Source organism: Heteronotia binoei, chromosome 21 (genome assembly GCF_032191835.1).
Source record: "Heteronotia binoei isolate CCM8104 ecotype False Entrance Well chromosome 21, APGP_CSIRO_Hbin_v1, whole genome shotgun sequence".
Taxonomy (NCBI): Eukaryota; Metazoa; Chordata; class Lepidosauria; order Squamata; family Gekkonidae; genus Heteronotia; species Heteronotia binoei.
This window is the reverse complement of record NC_083243.1, coordinates 135,174,686-135,193,338: the sequence shown is the minus strand read 5'-3', so window position 1 is coordinate 135,193,338 and position 18,653 is coordinate 135,174,686. Positions and strand designations below refer to the sequence as shown.

The 18,653-nt window shown below is 43.6% G+C and overlaps 1 protein-coding gene across 2 annotated transcripts in view; it reads right to left on the bottom strand.

Annotated features, from left to right (window-relative positions):
* Positions 1 to 8,442: 8,442 nt before the first annotated feature.
* PRRG4 (proline rich and Gla domain 4) overlaps positions 8,443 to 18,653 on the bottom strand; it is a 32,752-nt gene continuing 22,541 nt past the window's right edge. The window contains exons 3-5 of one of the 2 annotated variants that reach the window (XM_060262911.1): positions 12,900 to 12,948; positions 11,184 to 11,319; positions 8,443 to 9,112 (exon numbers count right to left, since the gene is read on the bottom strand). In XM_060262911.1, the coding sequence (XP_060118894.1) occupies positions 8,896 to 9,112; positions 11,184 to 11,319; positions 12,900 to 12,948 (402 nt within the window). In that variant the 3' untranslated portion in view covers positions 8,443 to 8,895. The remainder of the gene's footprint in view (positions 9,113 to 11,183; positions 11,320 to 12,899; positions 12,949 to 18,653) is intronic. The other variant, XM_060262912.1, reaches the window with a different exon arrangement.

Sequence of the window (18,653 nt, the reverse complement as noted above, 5' to 3'; positions counted from 1 at the left end):
CTTCTCTATGAGGAAAGGCTGATGAGTGACTTTTCAGTTTAGAAAAGCGATGGCTATGTTAGGGGAGGGGGAGGGTGTGGGGTCAAGATAGAGGTTTATAAAATTATGCAAGGGGTGGAGAGAGTTGACAAACAGAACTTTTTCCCCCTTTCAAAATACTAGAACTCAATACAACGAGGCTGATAGCATATTCAGGGTGGACAAAAGGAAATACTATTTTACACAGAGAGTGATTAAAATGTGGAATTCGCTCCTCTCTCTGCACCCTTGGTTCATCAAGGAGATCAGTTCCTAGGCTGCCTGTGACCCACAACCCCCTCTTCTCCCTAAAGCAGCAACGATAAGCTCTTCTTTTTCTTATAGAATCCTAGGCAACCTCCTACTGCCGGGGCCCTGTTCATTGCTCAAGTAACCCCCCAGACAGCTCCTTGGAGTGCTAACAGGTGGAGGATGCTGACGATGGAAAAAAGTTGTATTGTGTGCCAAGATATTAAGTGAGCTGCATGGCTCAGAACTAAGCCCCAGATCTTCTGATGTTAAGAGTTCCATCAAAAGCAAATGAATGCCTACTTGAATACAATTAAAGGCTCAGATCCTGATCTTGGTGGAACCATATCAAAAATCACCAAAGTTGGCAGTAAATATTTGTGTTGTCAACAATACTTGGGGAACATGGGGTGAATGCACATTTAACAGGGCATGTAGAACTAAAATCATTTAAAACACTGCTTACTGTTGCTTGTTTTTATTTAAAATTTTATTTTATCTACATATTGGACACAGTCAGAGTATATCCACAAAAAAACCAATGGGGCATTCTGTAACCTGTGTGTTTCTATACATGTCAGAAAATCCTATCTTTGTTTATATTTAAAATAACCTAAATTGTATATCTCTGTCCTGCTTTTGCATTTTTCTTAAGTCTACATTTTTCTGCACTTCACAGCCATAAAACCCCTTGACCTCTTAGGACCATTTTTGGGGGTCAAACACTATTCTCACAATTAGCCCATACATAAATTTGATGGAAAAGCTATTTTAAATCACAGACCATAAGAACAGGAAATTTATTGCGTGAGAACCTAATTTCATCTGTTTATTTTGTCCAGGTCTAAACTGTGTCAGCATTAAATAATTTGCTAAGATTCTTGCTCTCTCTCACAGGGTGAATATCCTCCCACGTCTGCGAGATATACATTTCAGCACTTGACCTTTTAAGGTCAAATACTTTTGTCTCACTCTGAGAACAGGCACTGAAGATGATAGAAAAATGTTAGGATTTAATGTGTAAGAAAATGCTATATGTTTACAATTAATGTATTAGAATAGGCATCTAAAATGCTGTTAGGTGGCTAGGTAAATGTTAGGATTTAATGTGTAAGAAAATGCTGGGATGGTTACAATTAATGTATTAGAAGGGGCAGCAAAAAAGTACAATCCCACTACGTCAGGCATTCATTTACTGATCAGGAGGTGGGGGCTGGTGTGGGGGAGGGGCAGCTGTTTAATGAGGAAATTGTGGGGGAGGGGCAGCTGTCACTTTTTGATTTCTGTTTGATGATGAGAGCCATGTACTTTATTCTTCTCTCATTGGTCTTAAAGATGCTTTCTTTGTATTTCTCCCATGGGATCCAGGGAACTGGGTAAAGAAGCTCTGGCTCGTTCCTTCCTTCCCAGGGGGACTGGGGGAGGGGGAGCCTCAGCCAATAGAAGGAAGAGAGACTTGACTCAGTAGCTCCACTGTGCAATTGAGAGAGCCTGGCAAAGCAAGCTCTCTCTCTACCCCCTTCCTCCCCAAGGGAGAAGTCTCAGCCAATGGAGAAAATAGAGGTTTTGCTCTGTAGCTCCTGTGCAATTGAGAAAGCCTTGCAAAGCAAGCAGTTAAGTGGAAGGAAGCAAGATATAGGGAGAAGTAAGCAGATGACAGCCAGTTGCTCGGGGGCCTGATAGGAGCCCTCTGAGGGCCTGATTTGGCCCCTGAACTGCATGTTTGACACCCCTGGTATATTATGATCTGCAATGCTGCACAGATGCCACTATTGCATGTATTTACTTTAAATCTTATTTTGGGAATGCAAGATTATCATGTATAGCACATGCAATATACTAGAAAAGAAACATAGAACAGTCCTTAACTTCTGAGATGCAATACAAATACAGTATGTTATCCTGAAGCTGCAGGACAATAATCAATGTACAGGCTCTCTTTGATCCAGATGTCAATGAAACAGTGGTAGAGAATTGAATAAGGATTAGCTCTAGTGTAATATTCTGCATCTGTGACTCCTAAAAGAATAATAATGAACACAGGTATCTGAAATGTTGTTATTGTGTAAATAGGCTCAATATGCAGTCATATTGTGTTACCACAGTTACGAAACTCTGTATGAGTCATAATTCTTGTACATTCCTAAAGAAGAATTTATCTGTCTTTTTATCATATGTCGTTCACTAATGTGATTTCACTGCAGGTTATTTTCTGCTGGAAAGATGAGGTGAAATGCAAAATATGAAGAAGGAAGTTGGCAACCCTTAATAAAATATTTAAATTTAGCGGTAGAGTAATGCCTAAAATAGCATGGTCTGTTAGTTAGAAATGAAAGCATGTCAGCTGATTTTCAAACTAGATATTGTTTTGCATAATTATCATTTATGTAATGATATTATAATGGATAATATATCCTTTTCAAAAATATATTTTAAAACAGAGAGAAGTGATAGCCTGTGTAATTTTTTTTTCAAAAATGATTTTCATAATTAACTTTCACTATGGCAGAGGGGAGTTTTTATTCAAGGAAGAAAATATTTAATTACTTCATTCATACTAGTCTTTCTTGCTGTGAAGGCACTCAAAAGCCCCTCCTGTCCCTTTGGGCTGCCCCCCGGGAGGCTGGAAAACTCCTGTGGCTGCCCCAAGTTTCCACTTGATGATGTGTACCTTCCTCTCACTCCCCACAGGTACTAATAACAAGCTGGGCAACCACCAACTGCCACCAATGAGTCTGAGAGTATCTTCTGCCAGATGGAGTCATATGTCTTGCACTCCGTACCTGTGTTGCTATTTAGATTCCCTACCTAGTTACTGTGTATACTGCTATGCCGAAGATGGCGACGAGGCAGGAGCTCTAGTGCTACGGCTCCTGAAAAACTGAAACCTTATGCCTACCGCACGGCTGCAATAGTTGCTTCTAAGGGCAGACCTAGCAACTTGTTGCTAGGGAAAGATGAGGAGCGAAAATTTAAGAACCTGGAGGGTTCCTCAGAGTGTCAGCTAAATTATAATTGCCTACCGTTTCGGCAAGTCGGGCCTGGCGTTGACATGGAGGACCACCGTGACCACGGTCTGGTGTGTGGGCGAGGCCGGGCGGAGTCAAGTGGTGAGCAGAACCGGGTGGGCCCGTGCGACGAGCAAAGCGTCGGGCTCTGGTGGAGTCGGACGCCAGAGAGCGGAGCATTGGTGGTGGCGATCAGCTGCAGCTGCTGTGCTTCTGACTTGGGCGAGGAGGGCTTTGAAACAGCTGCCCTGGATGTTGACGAGCCCACGAGCAGAGCGGAGTGCTATGGCAGCTGTCCTGGGTGATACACGACCCCACAAGCGAAACTTTGGAGTCCGTGTTGCATGGCGGGGGAGGCACGAGGGGGGGTCTCTACCCCCCCGGGTCTGCCAGGCTGCACAGGGGGATCGATGAGCTAAAGCCTCCGCTTGAAAGGACAAAAATTGGAGACCTCGCTTTGTACCTCGCTGTATGACTGCTGCACCTAGCTCTGCACCTTATTGCAAGATTACACTTTGAGAAACTGGGGACCCTGCTTTCGCACAACCGCAACTTGAGGATATTTTGCACACCATCTGCTCTATAGAAGCACAACAGCACTTTATTTTGTTACAACTACCACCTCCAATTATCTCCAAGCTGCTAGTTTGAATGATTGAATTTTAAACTGCTAATTGATGAATTGTTTTAGTTAACTAATTTATAGAGAAATTTATTGTTGGATTGATTGGCTTTAGATAGAATATATATTTTTGGCAAAATTTATTAAGGGTGTTTTACTGTTGGGGGGGTTATAATTAATAATGCCATCAGAATTAAATTAAGTATTTTAGCTAATTAATTTATAAGAGAGATCGTGGGTTTGGTTTAAATTTGGTTGGTTAACTTTTAGAATTGGCAGGTTGGTAAATTAAAGGAATTGACTGGCAAGGGCAGAGAGGATTGGGGAGTTAATAAATTGTAGCATGTGAGTTGTGCTTTCCGCATTGGCTCCAGCTGAAGTAGAGAACAGTGGGAGATGACAGGCCTGGGGATTCCAGTACACCTGGGGAGGGGAAGGTATGACGATGGGAACAGACAATGATATAAGGGAAGGAGACCGAGACCAGGTAGTGCTCGACCACCTTCCGGTCTGTGTCCCATCCCGACAGTGACAGGTAGTGGGGCCAGGTTGAATTACTCACCTTTGTCATTATGCATTGCCAGGTCCATAAATAATAAGACTCCCATCCTCTGAGAGTTTCTGCTTGAGCAGGATGTGGACCTGGCTTTTGTGACTGAGACCTGGATGCGAGAGGGAGACACGGTGGCCCTCTCCCAAACAGTTCCCCCGGGTTACTCAGTCTTTCACCAATCACAGACTAGCGGGCGGGGGGAGGGGTGGCTCTATTCCTTTAGGGCTCCCCCAGCCCCGGAGATCAATGGTATTGAATGTGCCAGTCTGGCGTGGGATGTTGGGGGAGGGGTTGGCGATTTGGCTGGTGTACCGTTCGCCTAATGCACCAGCCAATGCCTTACCATCCCTGATCGAGGCTGTAACAGGCTGGGCATTGGAGTACCCAAGGCTTGTGATCCTGGGCAACTTCAATGTCCATGATGATGACGCGGCCTCTATTCAGGCGATGGACCTAGTGTCATCCATAGCGACACTGGGACTCTCCCAATTTGTTACATCGCCCACTCACCAGGCAAGGCACATGTTAGATTTGATCTTTGCGGCCGGGGTTATGGTGGACGATACAACTGTGGAGGCAGTGCCATGGTCGGACCACTTTGCCCTTAGTGTGGATGCTCCATTCCAAACCCATTTGGGCGGTGAGCTTATTTTGTCTCACCCATGGAGTCTGATGGACCCTGAGTGGTTCCAAATGGGATCCCTGGCAATTCTCTCTATGATCTGTTTGACTCATGGCATGGCCGGCTCTCCAGAGTCATTGATGAGATCGTGCCTCGACGTCCTTTGTGCCCCCGTGTTAAGCTGGCCCCGTGGTATACCCTGGAGCTGCGACAGCTGAAATGAGGACTCAGACGGTTAGAGAGGCAATGGCGGCGTACTCAAGATGAAGCAACTAGAACATCTTATAGAGAGTTTATGAGGTCCTATGAGATGGCAGTCAAAGCCACAAAGAAGACTTACTTTGCGGCCAAGATTGCGTCTGCAAATTTGCGCTCGGCGCAATTATTTAGGACGATTTGGAATCTTACAACACTGCTGCAAGGCAGACCAAATGCTAAGGAATTAGAGATAGGCTGTGAGGCTTTTGCAAAAAATTTTGCAGACAAGGTCACGTCGCTCCGCCACGACTTCTCCTCCACATTGGATACAGTATGTGAACTTGAGGCCCCGTACCTATCTTCTGGTTCAATCCTGGATCGCTTCGACACACTCAGCTTGGAGGAAGTTGACAGAATCCTCTCTACTGTACTCCCAACAACTTGTGATCTGGACCTGTGCCCCTCCTGGCTAATTAAAGCTTGCCAGAGGGAGCTTAGGTGTCCTATACGGGACATCGTAAATAGATCCCTCTCGGAGGGTCTTTTTCCAATGCATCTTAAAGAGGCTGTGGTCCGCCCCCTCCTGAAAAAGTTACATCGGATCCGACCGAATTGGCACATTACTGGCCAGTCTCAAATTTGCCCTTTTTGGGAAAAATTATTGAGAGGGCAGTGGCGTTACAATTGCAGAGTTTTCTGTATGACGCTTCCATCCTAGATCCCCACCAGTCCGGCTTCTGCCCGGGCCATGGGACAGAGACAGTGCTGACCGCCCTGGTGGATGATCTCCAGTGGCATCTGGATCGAGGTAGTTTGGCAGTGCTATTGTTGTTAGACCTATCGGCTGCGTTCGATACGGTCGACCATCAGTTACTGACCCGCTGCTTCACCAATGCAGGGATTCAGGGGCTGGCCTTGCAATGGCTTTCCTCTTTCCTTGATGGTCGGGGACAAAGGGTGACGATTGGGGGAGAACTGTCCCAGAGGCACCCACTTAATTGTGGTGTGCCTCAGGGGGAGGTCCTCTCCCCAATGTTGTTCAAAATCTACATGCACCCCCTTGCCCAGATTGCCCGGAGGTATGGGCTGGGTTGCCACCAGTATGATGATGACACCCAGCTCTATCTACTGATGGATGGCCGGCCTGGCAATGTCCCAGAAAATCTGGACCTGGTGCTGCAAGCCATGGCAGGTTGGCTCAGGCTGAGTAGGTTGAAGTTGAATCCAGCGAAGACAGAGGTCCTTTGCCTGAACTGTGGCGGCCTGGGAAGGGAAATCTTCCTACCATTTTTTTATGGTGCACCATTGGAAACGGCATGCAAGGTCAAGAGCCTGGGGGTGCTACTGGAGCCTTCCTTGTCAATGGAGGCCCAGATAGCAGCCACTGCTAAATCCGCCTTTTTTCATCTTAGGCGGGCGAGGCAGTTAGCTCCCTTCCTGGAGTGTGATGACCTGGCAACAGTGATCCATGCAGCAGTCACCTCAAGGTTAGACTACTGTAATGCCCTCTACATGAGTCTGCCCCTGTGCCGAACCCAGAAACTGCAGCTAGTGCAGAACGCGGCAGTCTGACTGTTATTGGGACTCCCTAAGTGGGAGCGCATATAGCCCAGACTACGGGAACTGCATTGGCTGCCAATTGTGTACCGGATTCATTACAAGGTGCTGGCTATTACCTTTAAAGCCCTATATGACCGAGGACCTGCCTACCTTAGGGACCGTCTCTCCCCATATGTTCCCCAGAGGGCACTGAGATCTCGCTTGCAAAATCTACTGACAATCCCTGGGCCGAAGGAGGCCAAATTGAAAGTTACGAGAGAAAGGGTCTTCTTGATTATAGCTCCCCACTGGTGGAACCGATTACTAGAAGAGGTATGGGCCTTGCGGAGCCTTAACTAGTTCCGCTGGGCCTGCAAGACCATCCTCTTCCAGCTGGTTTTTTCTTAATGTGGAATTATTTTACCGTCGTCATGTAAAACTGTGTCATGATGAGTAACATCAAGATTGTAGCACTGAATTAATTTGTTGGTTTTAAATATGGTAGTTTTAATTGATGGTTTTAATGCTGCTGTTGTTAGACCTATCAGCTGCGTTCGATACGGTCGACCATCAGTATATTTTAATTGAGAAATATAACTGTTATGTAATTAGTGTATTTTATTATTGTATTATTGTAATGTCTGCATTTTATGCCATGTAAGCCGCCCTGAGCCTGCTTCAGCGGGGAGGGCAGGATATAAATTAAAAATTATTTTTATTATTATTATTATGCTTTTACAGTGTGATCTATCATAACTTTGCTTTTTAGAGCTATCATGTTCCAGGGATGGCAAGCTTCTCCTTGCTACCACACTTCAGACAGCAAGATTTGAATAGCATGTTGAGTTCATGCTATTCAAGAGATCCCTTAACCCAAAATATAAGGAAGTTAAATAAATGAATAAAATAATATGCATGTTCTGGTTCAAGCTTTTGGGTTAAGGGAGTAAAGAAAAGGTGAAAATGCAGTCTATCTGTTCAGGCAGTACTTGAGAGAGCTGGAGTATTCTGTGCTGGGAGTTTCAGGGCTCCTCTCTTTAGCCACCTCTCTTCTGTCAGCTACTAGTCTGTAGCTGTGCTCTTGTATATGGACAGAGCAGTTAATAACTGAAATTGGGGTGAATTCTGGGGTAGGGGGAATTTCTCCACACTCTCCAATGGGGATCCAAAAAGAACTTACATCATTCTTTTCTGCTCCATTTTATAATTGCCTCTGCAAAGGCAAAAACTTTCTAAGTACATCTTACATTTGTAGACAATTGAGTTCACACACACTAAATAATGTGCTTTGCAACTGGATTTTTTCTGTGTAAGAATAGCAAAATCCACTTGCAAACAGTCACCTGTGAAAGCACCCATTGTCTGTGCATTTTTAATGCGAAAGAGGCAGTAAGCCTGGAAAGTTTGTAGTTTTAAGTTAGTCATAACATTTGTCACAAACACTGTGTTTTAAAATTGCAGCAATTCTCTGCAAGTCATTTTTATTTACAAATTTCATTAACAAATTTTCCAAGTTTGCACAGCAGTCATGTTCTTATCACAGATGTGACAGGCAATAAACAGGTCACATCCTGAAGGAAAGGGCATAAAGCAAGGAGGGACAGTAAGTGAAACCAGAATTTCAGTCATATCCTTTTGGTAGTGAGACCTTTTAAATTAGATACACAAGCATAAACTTTGTTCACCATCACACATGAAATATTAACCAGTTCATCTAAAATATTACAAGAAGTAGGGAAAATAACACTGCCTTGTTACATGTACATTGTATCATTTATTCATTCTGATTAATAGTTACTAGTTAAAAATACACAGGGCTTTTAAAAAATACTATTAAATTTTTCAGTTCATAATAGACAAGAAAAATGGCATTATCAGTTGGCTCAAAATGCATAAAAGCCAAGTTCACAACAGTTCTTAGGAAAGAAGTATGAAAAAGGATTCTTTCACAATCGGGCATCAGAATTTTGCAGAAGGATGGCTTTCTTGTTCGCCTGACACACACAACTTCCTCTCAGTTATGCTGAAGAGCCACATCCTTTCAGTCAAGTTTCAGTCTCATCCTTTTTGAAGTCATATTTATTAATTAAGGGCCAGGAAGTGAGAGAGACTTCTTGAATGCTTTAAATCTTCCTGAAAGACCTGGATAGGCTGGAGGTGGAGAATCATAATCTCCCCTTAGTGCCACTGCTTGTTCGTAGGTCGGCAGTCCTGTGTGCTCAGGGCATGGGGAGAGAGCATATAAGGAAAATTCTTCATGCCGTCTAAAGACAGAAGGATTATGCAGCCGGCAACCTGTGTGTCTTTAAAAATGAAAAACAACTTTTAATTATATAGCATTTCATTGTGGTAATGTTAGGCTATAAATACAGCAGAGTAAAATTTCCTTCTTTGTGCCATCCAGGGCCTTTCAGCCCAGCAGGACAGAAGAGAAGGCTGCTGGACACCTTTCACTTGTTCTGGGATTGCCTAAAGCTTACTGAGGTATGTACAGCAAGGCAGGACAGAAAGAGCATACAGCCTCTCAAGAAAATTAACTATAAAGAGTAAATGCTGCAAAGCCAAGACCGTGTATAGGGATCTCTGTGGCATCATTTTACAAGTCCCCTGACCCTAACACTGATACCTTCCCACATAAAAGTGATCTATAATAATTTCTTTTGTTGTCAATTCCAGAAGGATGTATGGTTGCTATTAAAAAGGAATTTCTCCACAATGAGCACTCACTAGGATAAAGTCAATTGTCCTGTGTCAAGATTATCTGGTCCTAATCCCATGCTATAGTACAAATATATGAGGCTCCTGTAGTGGTATTACAGAAGAGAGCTGTAGAAGTTGTGCATAATTAGTTAACATAAGCTATTTGTGCACTATATAACATAGTTTTAACAGCTTCCTGTGATTTGCTTGAGTCACTTCACACAAAATTCATCACGGCGAAACCATCCCAATTTTCCTCAAATGTGAAGTAACCCTACAATGATATTTTATTAAATTGCTTTAAACATAAAAAGTATTTCATGCTTCTCTAACTTATCAAGTATACTTAACATCAAATGCTTAAGAAAATTTTAAAAGCTTCTTTTTGTCACCGAAGCAAATTTAAAATTGTGTAATTGGAAAGTAGCCATGAAATCAACAACTTGTTTAAAGGATAATAGAAACATCAACATTACAATCCCACCGCAGTTCTAGTGATGCTTAACACTGTGGGGCCTTAAATGGATTTTCCCATGTACTTGAAAATATGTATTTCAAGCTGGCACTCATCAGGATTTACATAAATTACACACACAGAAGTTTGCTTCCATTCTTTTGTTGCTGAATCAGGATATTTGTCATTGACACAGTTTCATGTCCATTTTGCTGCTGTAATGTATCAGTTCGCACAATAACTGGTTTAATTATCAACACATAGTGCATTAGTTATCTGAAGATCAAAACACAGAAGTAGAAATTGAAAGGTACTTTCATGTAAAGTTTTCACTCTCATAAAGATTCTTCACTTTAAACTTTGAAATTGCCATCAGGAGATCAGTATGTTGTTCCCCACCCCCCTCTGATTTTACCATTGTTGTATCAACAAACACCAGCAGTTGCTTTTGAAGAGTTCTAATCCTGATGTTTATATGGACATTTTTCTCTGTTTTCAATCTAGTGCTGCCAAGCCCCCGGTCCGGGCAGGGGTTTCCCCATCCGGGAGGTTCCCAACCCACCAGCCCACATTGGGCCAGAAGTGACGTCATCACGCTGGTGATGTCACGTGGTGGCCACTCTAGGCATTTCCAGGAAAACTCTATGGTTTTCCCAGATGCTCTAGCCTTTTGGGAGGGAAAACTCTATGGTACATAGAGTTTCCCCGGAAATGCCTAGAGAGGCTGCAAGCGCCGGTGTGATGACATCACTTCTGGGTGACGTCATTGCATCGGAGCAGAGGGGACTTGGCAACTCTATTTCAATCATTTTGTATGCCTTCCTGTACAAATTTACCTATGGAAAATATGACAGGGTGGAAATTTACCTATGGAAAAGACAGGGTGGCCAAATCATACTAAGATCTCAAAGTGGATCCCACTACTGTTTTGTTTTGTTTTTTGTACAAATAAAGCAATGGAACTTTCTTGACGCTGTTATCAGAAAAGCAAGAAATACTAAAAAGCACATCAATACCAAAGATTTTATCTGTCAGCTGTTCAGTTTATAATCTGTGAATTCTTTAGTGAAATTGCACTCCTTGTATGCATTGGACTTATTGTAATGCATTTGTTATATGTTTGCATGTATGCACATGCCAAATCCATATATGTATTTAGGGTGCAAAGATTTAATGTCAGCTCTAATCATATTAAATAGTTCCAACATTTGGTGCCTTACCGTGGTGGTCGTCTTTGTGGGCATTTTCTTTTGCAGAGATAATAAACTAGTAAGCCAGTTATAACCAATAGCACTCCAATTGCAATTAGACCAGTCAGAAGCAGTATAACATCAATCTCGTGTGATTCTTGGCCATCTTAAATAGGTCAAAATAATAAAGTATATCAGAAATCTGCATTAATTCTAAATCTTGGTTTTATGTGTCAGTTTTTAAACCTTCTAAAACTGTTCCTGATATATTTGAAAAAATTATAAGTTCAAATTTACATAAGTACAAGTTTTATTGTAATAATCGTTCCTATTCCACTCTTGAGTGTCACCCATATGGCTGGCACTCACCAGGAGACTGGAAGGGCACGGACATCAGGGGTGCTGTCATATAGATGCCATCATCTGGACGGCAAACTGAGAAGTGACAAAACATCGCTCTAGGAATCAGCAGAAACTATGCTTACCGTATAACTTTCACTGGATTGTAGAACTGTGTGACTTTGCTTCTGGGTTCTCCCCAGAAATGATGTCATGTGACCAACCAACATGATAGCATTTTGCTTCATCTCCCTATGAAGTGGCATTGGGGGGTTGGGGTGTTACTGGAGGGGGTCTCCTGTTATAGCGACAGCTCTACTACACCTATCTCCTGGAATCCCGAGTTCTACTGAAGAAAAACTTTTGAACTATCATTATATAACGCAGAGACGCAAAGGTTGATGAGAAGGAATCAGAACAAGATTCTCCACACATTGGCATATACAGATTAAACTGTCCAGGAAGCTGGGGCTGACTGGCTATTTAACATACTGGGAAAGTTCTCAGTGGGCTGCTGCCTTGGCAAGCCACTGGCAGCTGGGACCAAGCAGATCCAAGCCTGAGTAGCTCTGCAGGGGCTGCTCAGTTTGCATTTTTCAGTGGCAATAATGATCTGTGTGAATGCTTCCAGTTGCTGCTTCTTGCACCATGGAGCTTTGTTTTCTCTAGGGCCTATTTTAGTTTCCCAGTCCATTCCTCTAACCAGACTTGGTGCCTGCCACAAGTTGAAGCATAAAACCTGGATGAACGGAGTGTACCAGGCCAAGAAATTCACAGAGTGGTTGCCTTCAGGTAAAACAAAACATGTGAGTGGAACAAACTTATGCTTTTTAGTTTTGAGCCAAAGTGAGAACCAAATGTATTATACAATGTTTTGTACTTCTTTTCCCAGTTTGAATTGAAGCACAACACTGATATTGTCTATGAATAGGGCTGCCAATTTAGGGTTGGGTGCAGCATGGGGAGGGGAGGTATTTAATAGGGTATAATGCCATAGAGTCCACCAGGGCTTTTTTTTTTGTAGAAAAAGCCCAGATGGAACTCATTTGCATAGTAGGCCATACTCCCTGATGCTAAGCCAGTCAGAACTGTGTTCCTGCTCAAAAAAGCCCTGGAGTCCACTCTTCAAGTTCCCTCCTCCAGTAAGTGGACAGACAAGTAGCATGTGTATTATGTACATGTAATATGCAATATCTGGCAACTCCAAGACCATTACCAGAATTGCTTTGGTTCAACGGTAAAAGTGAGGTTGCATTGTTCAACAGGACTGAATAGCATGTTAGGAAAACACAACATACAATAAGTATGTAAAGAGAAGTAAATTCTAATTAAATTGTTGAAAATAAGCTGTTAATATTTGTAACATTAAAAGCAAAACTGACCAAAACATGAGTGCTTTCATCTTACCTGGCTTTGTGCCAGAATTTCTAGAGACATATTCATTCCAAAAAGTCTTCTAGAAAAATAAAACAACATGTTTGAGAATAAATCTACAGGAACATGGAGTAGAAATACATATTTCTAATATTAAGAAATTTTTCTGTTAAGGATGTGTCTCTCCCAGGGACCTGCTTCTGATAAATTCTGGATGGAATTTGGTTCAGAATGTTAAAGATTTGCCTTAATGTTAATATTAATAAAGCTATTTCCACAAGTATCAATAATTTGGGTGGGTAAAACCCAACATTTGACACAAGACAATAGGAAATGATTCCTTAACCACGGTAGTATTTGCTTGTATTGTAACTTCTGGAAATATACACTTGCTTGTATTAGTGTGAAAGCTAACATTTTCCATGTTCCTACCAGAATATAAGCTTTAAAAATCAGAATTTTTTTTTTTTTTAAAAACACACATGCTGGAAATAATTGGCCTGTGAGTCCCAGGACAGTACAACACAAGCTACTGCTGGCAAAGGATGACTTTTCTGGGGCTCAGATATGGTGAGTGATTATATAAATGAGCCTTATGTCACATCAGTTTTGACAGAGCATGTATTTCAGCCTGAACTTTTAATGTTGTGTAGCAGTGATAGGGTTGCCAATCCCCAGGTGGGGGCAGGGAATCCCCTGGTTTGGAGGCCCTCCCCCCGCTTCAGGGTCATCAGAAAGTGGGGGGAGGGGAGCGACATGTCTGCTGGGTACTCTATTATTCCCTATGGAGACTTATTCCCATAGAAAATAATGGAGAATTGATCTGTGGGTATCTGGGGCTCTGGGGGGGGCTATTTTTTGAGGTAGTATCACCAATTATTCAGTATAGCATCCAGTGCCTCTCCCCAAAATACCCCCCAAGTTTCAAAAAGATTGGACCAGGGGGTCCAATTCTATGAGCCCCAAAAGAAGGTGCCCCTATACTTCATTATTTCCTATGGAAGGAAGGCATTTAAAGGTGTGCAGTCCCTTAAAATGTGATGGCCAAAACTCTCTTTGGAGTTCAATTATGCTTGTCACACCCTTGCTCCTGGCTCCACCCCAATGTCTTTTGGCTTAGCCCCCAAAGTCCCCAGATATTTCTTGAATTGTACTTGGCAACCCTAAGCAGTGAGCTCCCCAGGCTCAGCATTTGATATAGTTTGTATCACATTTTTTTTTAAAGAAAAAAAGCCCAGCAGGAGCTCCAGGAAGCCACACTGCAGCATGACCTGGCCCTGCAAGCCGGGCCCCAGGAAGCTGTGCCAGGATGCAGCCTGGCCCTATGAGCCCAGCCAGCAAGCCATCCCCCAGGAAGTCATGCTATAGCACAGCTCTGCTGCAGACCTTTTTTTTTAATTATTGAGCCAGAGCCCTGGCCAAGCCAGACAGAGCAGCACTCTGGGGCACTCTGGCTCAAAAAAAAAAAAAAAAGCCCTGGTTTGTATGTATGTTTATTTACTTATTAAAACTTATATCCACCTTTATGCATAAGTCAAGGTGACTTATAGTACATAACTAAAACATCAAACAATAGAACTCCAAATTCTCACCCCACCCAACTTAATACAATGCCTGAAACCTATAATCCATTTAAAGAACTGGTGAATATAACAACCTTGCAGTTTCCTATAGCACATGACTTCCTTGGGGAGCCCATTCCATAAAGTCAGAGTAATTGCAGAGAAAGTTTGGGCCTTTATCAATTCCAGGAGAGTTGTCACAACAAAGTTTGTAGAAAGAAACTAACACTGTGACACTTCACTTTATCAGTTACAGGCAAGCCACATTTAATGAGGGAACAACCCGAACATGGCCAGTTGCAGACCATAGCTTGTACACAGGGATATACAGGGAGAAATAGTCCTTTATTTTCTTCAATTTATATCTCACCTTCCCCACAAGTGGGCCCAAGATGGGTTACAGGATCACATACAAATTGCGATGATAAAACAATATAAAATTTAACAATATAAAATCAGAGAGATAAAATTAAAATGATAATAAAGAACCAGAGCAAGGTGTTGCCTCGGTAGTGATGCTCTGATAGAACCTTCTAAGTGGTGCTGATAGGTACTGGCTACTGACCACAAGGCCAGTACTACTGATAGGGGAAACCAAGAATGGAAAAACTTTGAATGCCTGTTGCCTCAGCTAAAAGCCCAGTGAAACAGCTCCATTGTACTGGCCCTGTGGTATTATAACAGAGCCCACATGGTCCTGATCTCAGTTGGGAGCTTGTTCCCCCATGCTGGGGCCAGGGCTGAAAAAGCTCTGGCCCTAGTTGAGGCTAACCAGATGTCAGGCTAGGGAGAACCAGAAGATGTTGGTCAATTAAGCACAGAGCTCTGTGGGGCACATATGGGGAGAAACAGTCCCTGAGATATGAAGGTCCTTGGCTGCATAGGGCTTTGAAAGTCAGCAGTAGAATCCTGAACTAGACCTGGTACTCTATAGACAGCCAGTGATGATTATTGAATTTATACCCCGCCGTTCGCTCTGAATCTCAGAGTCTCAGAGCGGCTTACAGCCTCTTTTATCTTCTTCCCCCAAAACAGATGCCCTGTGAGGTAGGTGGGGCTGAGAGAGCTCTCCCAGAAGCTGCCCTTTCAAGGACAGTTCTGCAAGAGCTATGGCTGACCCAAGGCCATCTCAGTAGCTGCAAGTGGAGGAGTGGGGAATCAAACCCGGTTCTCCAAGATAAGAGTCCGCACACTTAACCACTACACCAAACAGTGCAGTTGGTAGAGCACTGGCTGAATGGAAGTTCACACAGGAGTTGCCATCAACATGCATGCTGCCACATTTTGTACCAGCTGCAGTTTCCAGGTCAAATCCAAGGGCAACCCCGTGTAAAGTAAGTTATCATAATCTAGCCTGGAAGTGATCATCACATGGGTCACTGTAAATCCTGTGAAGTGAATTAGGGAGGCAGTTGCTTAACCAGATGCTAAAAGGCTGATCTAGCAATAGTGGCAACCTGGGCCTCCATGGAAAGGCAGGAATCCAGAATAACCTCTAGACTTTTTGCCTTCATCACCAGCACCAAAGACATCCTGACAAGGGTTGGGAGATGGATACCCAATCCCAGATCTCCATGACTTAGATACAGGACCTCCATCTTTGTTGGGTTAAGTTTCAGTCAGCTCTGTTTAAGCCAACTCGGGGGCTGAATCAGGCCCCCAGAAGGCTCCTATCAAGTCCCCGAGCAACTGGCTGTCATCTGCTTTCTTCTCTCTCTCTCTTGCTTCCTTCTGCATAACATCTTGCTTTGCAAGACTTGCTCAATCGCACAGGAGCTACAGAGCAAAACCTCTATTTTCTCTATTGGCTGAGGCTTCTCCCTTAGGGAGACTCACTGGTTCATGATCCTCTACGAGGGGACAGGAAGCCACCCATTGCAGCAGCTGGTGAAAGGTTATGTCCTCCACAATGGAGAAGGGATGGCCATCCACAGCAATCATTTCACCAATGAGGTAAGTCAGTGCTTACTGAGTTCTCCCCTTTGCCCTTTGAGTGGTGCTATCAGTGTCCCTTGGGGTCAATACTCCCTCTATGCTTTGGAGTCTTGTGAGCAAAAATTCTGCTTTGTGAGCTACTGGCATTAAAGTTGCGAGCTACTGCATAAATTAGTTTGCTCTGGGGCCATTTTTCCTGAGCTAAGACAAAAACGTGTGAGCAAGGGGCTAAAAAACTGTGAGCTAGCTCACACTAACACGGCTTATAGGGAACACTGCTGGGGGCATGACCTCTTGGAGAGTGGCCTGCCTTGGAGTCCCAACCATAGCACTCTGAGCATCGGGAGCCTTTCTTGGAGGGGCCTCCTGCTCCACCTCCACCTGTCCTTGCTGAGAGGGAGTGGGCCTCTTCCTCCTTCCACTGCCCACCACTTCTTCCTCCAGTGGCTACAAAATGGGTGCACCCTTTGCAGGTGTCTGTGGAGAATGGAGAAAGACAGGCATTGGGTGTTTGTGCCCCGCCTGACTTGGGTATGGCACACCTGGTACTCTGCCACACAGTGGTAACTGGAGAGGGTATGGAAATGTTTCCACAGGGTGGCTTGGAAACAGAGCCCTATGACTGGAGCAAGTGGAAGAATTCTACCCCCTGTTGCCATGGAGTTTTGCAAACAGTTTAACTGAGTGGTGCCAGTCTTTCTGAAAAATGTATCCATTTATGAACTGCCACAAATTGCTTATAACATCACTAAAAGTTCCTGAAAGTTTGTGGCAGTGAACTTTGGCTTGTGAACCATGAACCAGCCAAAATTTGTCATGAACTTTAGCTTGTGGGCTGGTTTGTGCCCATCCCTAGTTTTGAATCAATGGTTTACTGAATTTATGTCTTTTTGAGATTATCCATGCTTGATTTAATTAAGCTTTCTTTTAACCAACATGCAATATTATCTTGCACCTAGTGTAATTGAATTTATGTATTTCTTATTATTAACTGATTTTTGTTTTATGGAATATTAGGCTGAAGGAATAAACATGGCTGGGTGAGACTGTCCACTTGAAGGCCGTGCGAAGACAAGCTACAACAAGCGGATGTTTCTGTTCCATTTTCTGTAGCAAACACAAGCTACAAAAGCTGAAGATACTTTTTCAGTTTTCAGGGAATTCAAAAGGACGTTGTAGGAGTGATTGCCTCTCCCACCTCAGCCTTTCTACAGAGGTGTCTTGGCTATGGTGCTGGCAACCTCTAGCCATGATACTGAAGAATCCCCTGAATCAGGCCCCACCAATTCACCAGAATCAGCCAAACAAAAGTTTTTGATAAGGAGCAGTTTTCACAAGTTTGCCTCAAACCAAGGGGTATAACACCTGCAAAGGGCAAGGGGGGAGGAGAGTCACTTTCACCCCTGTTGGGCTTCTCCAATTTAAATTGTATTGGCTGCTAAGGGGGATTTAGCACCTTTACTACAAGGTATCAGGAGGCAGCAGTGAAGGCACCAAGCCTGGTACAGCACTATGCATGTATCTGGCTGCTGAATGGAGAGTAGCAGTACCTGGCATGGATATAAGTGGGACATCTCTTGCTGGCGGTGGCTTCTTCTATCCACTTACTAGCAGTGCTACAGCAGTATCCCAGTTTCTCTGTCACTGCATCCTGATGCCTACCAGTGAAGGCACCAAGTGCCTTCCCTCTTTAGTGGCACTCAGCGGTGATAGCTATAGTCTTCCTAGTGAACCACTACAAGATCTACCTGTACCCAGTAAGCTACTGCAGTACTTGGACATTCATCAGTAAGAGAGCCAGTTTGGTGTAGTGGTGGACTCTTATCTGGGAGAACTGGGTCTGATTCCCCACTCCTCCACTTGCAACTGCTGGAATGACATAGGGTTAGCCATAGCTCTGGCAGAGGTTGTCCTTGAAAGGGCAGCTGCTGTGAGAGCCCTCTCATCCCCACCCACCTCACAGGGTGTCTGTTGTGGGGGGAGAAGATATGGGAGATTGTAAGCCGCTCTGAGTCTCTGATTCAGAGAGAAGGGCGGGGTATAAATCTGCAATTTTTCTTCTTCATCCAATAAAAGTTAAAGTGAATCACATAGAAATGGAAGCTTCAAGGAAATTCCTTGTCCCAGCATGTTACAGATCCCTTGATCTCTATGAGCAGTAATTCTTGTCCACTAAGAACCAACTGCACTAAAACAGAACTAACCAAACTTCAACATCAATGGTTGACTCCCAAACCAAGTGGGTTCTGAACTAGTTATTGAACATCTGAAATGGTCTTCCACATTGACC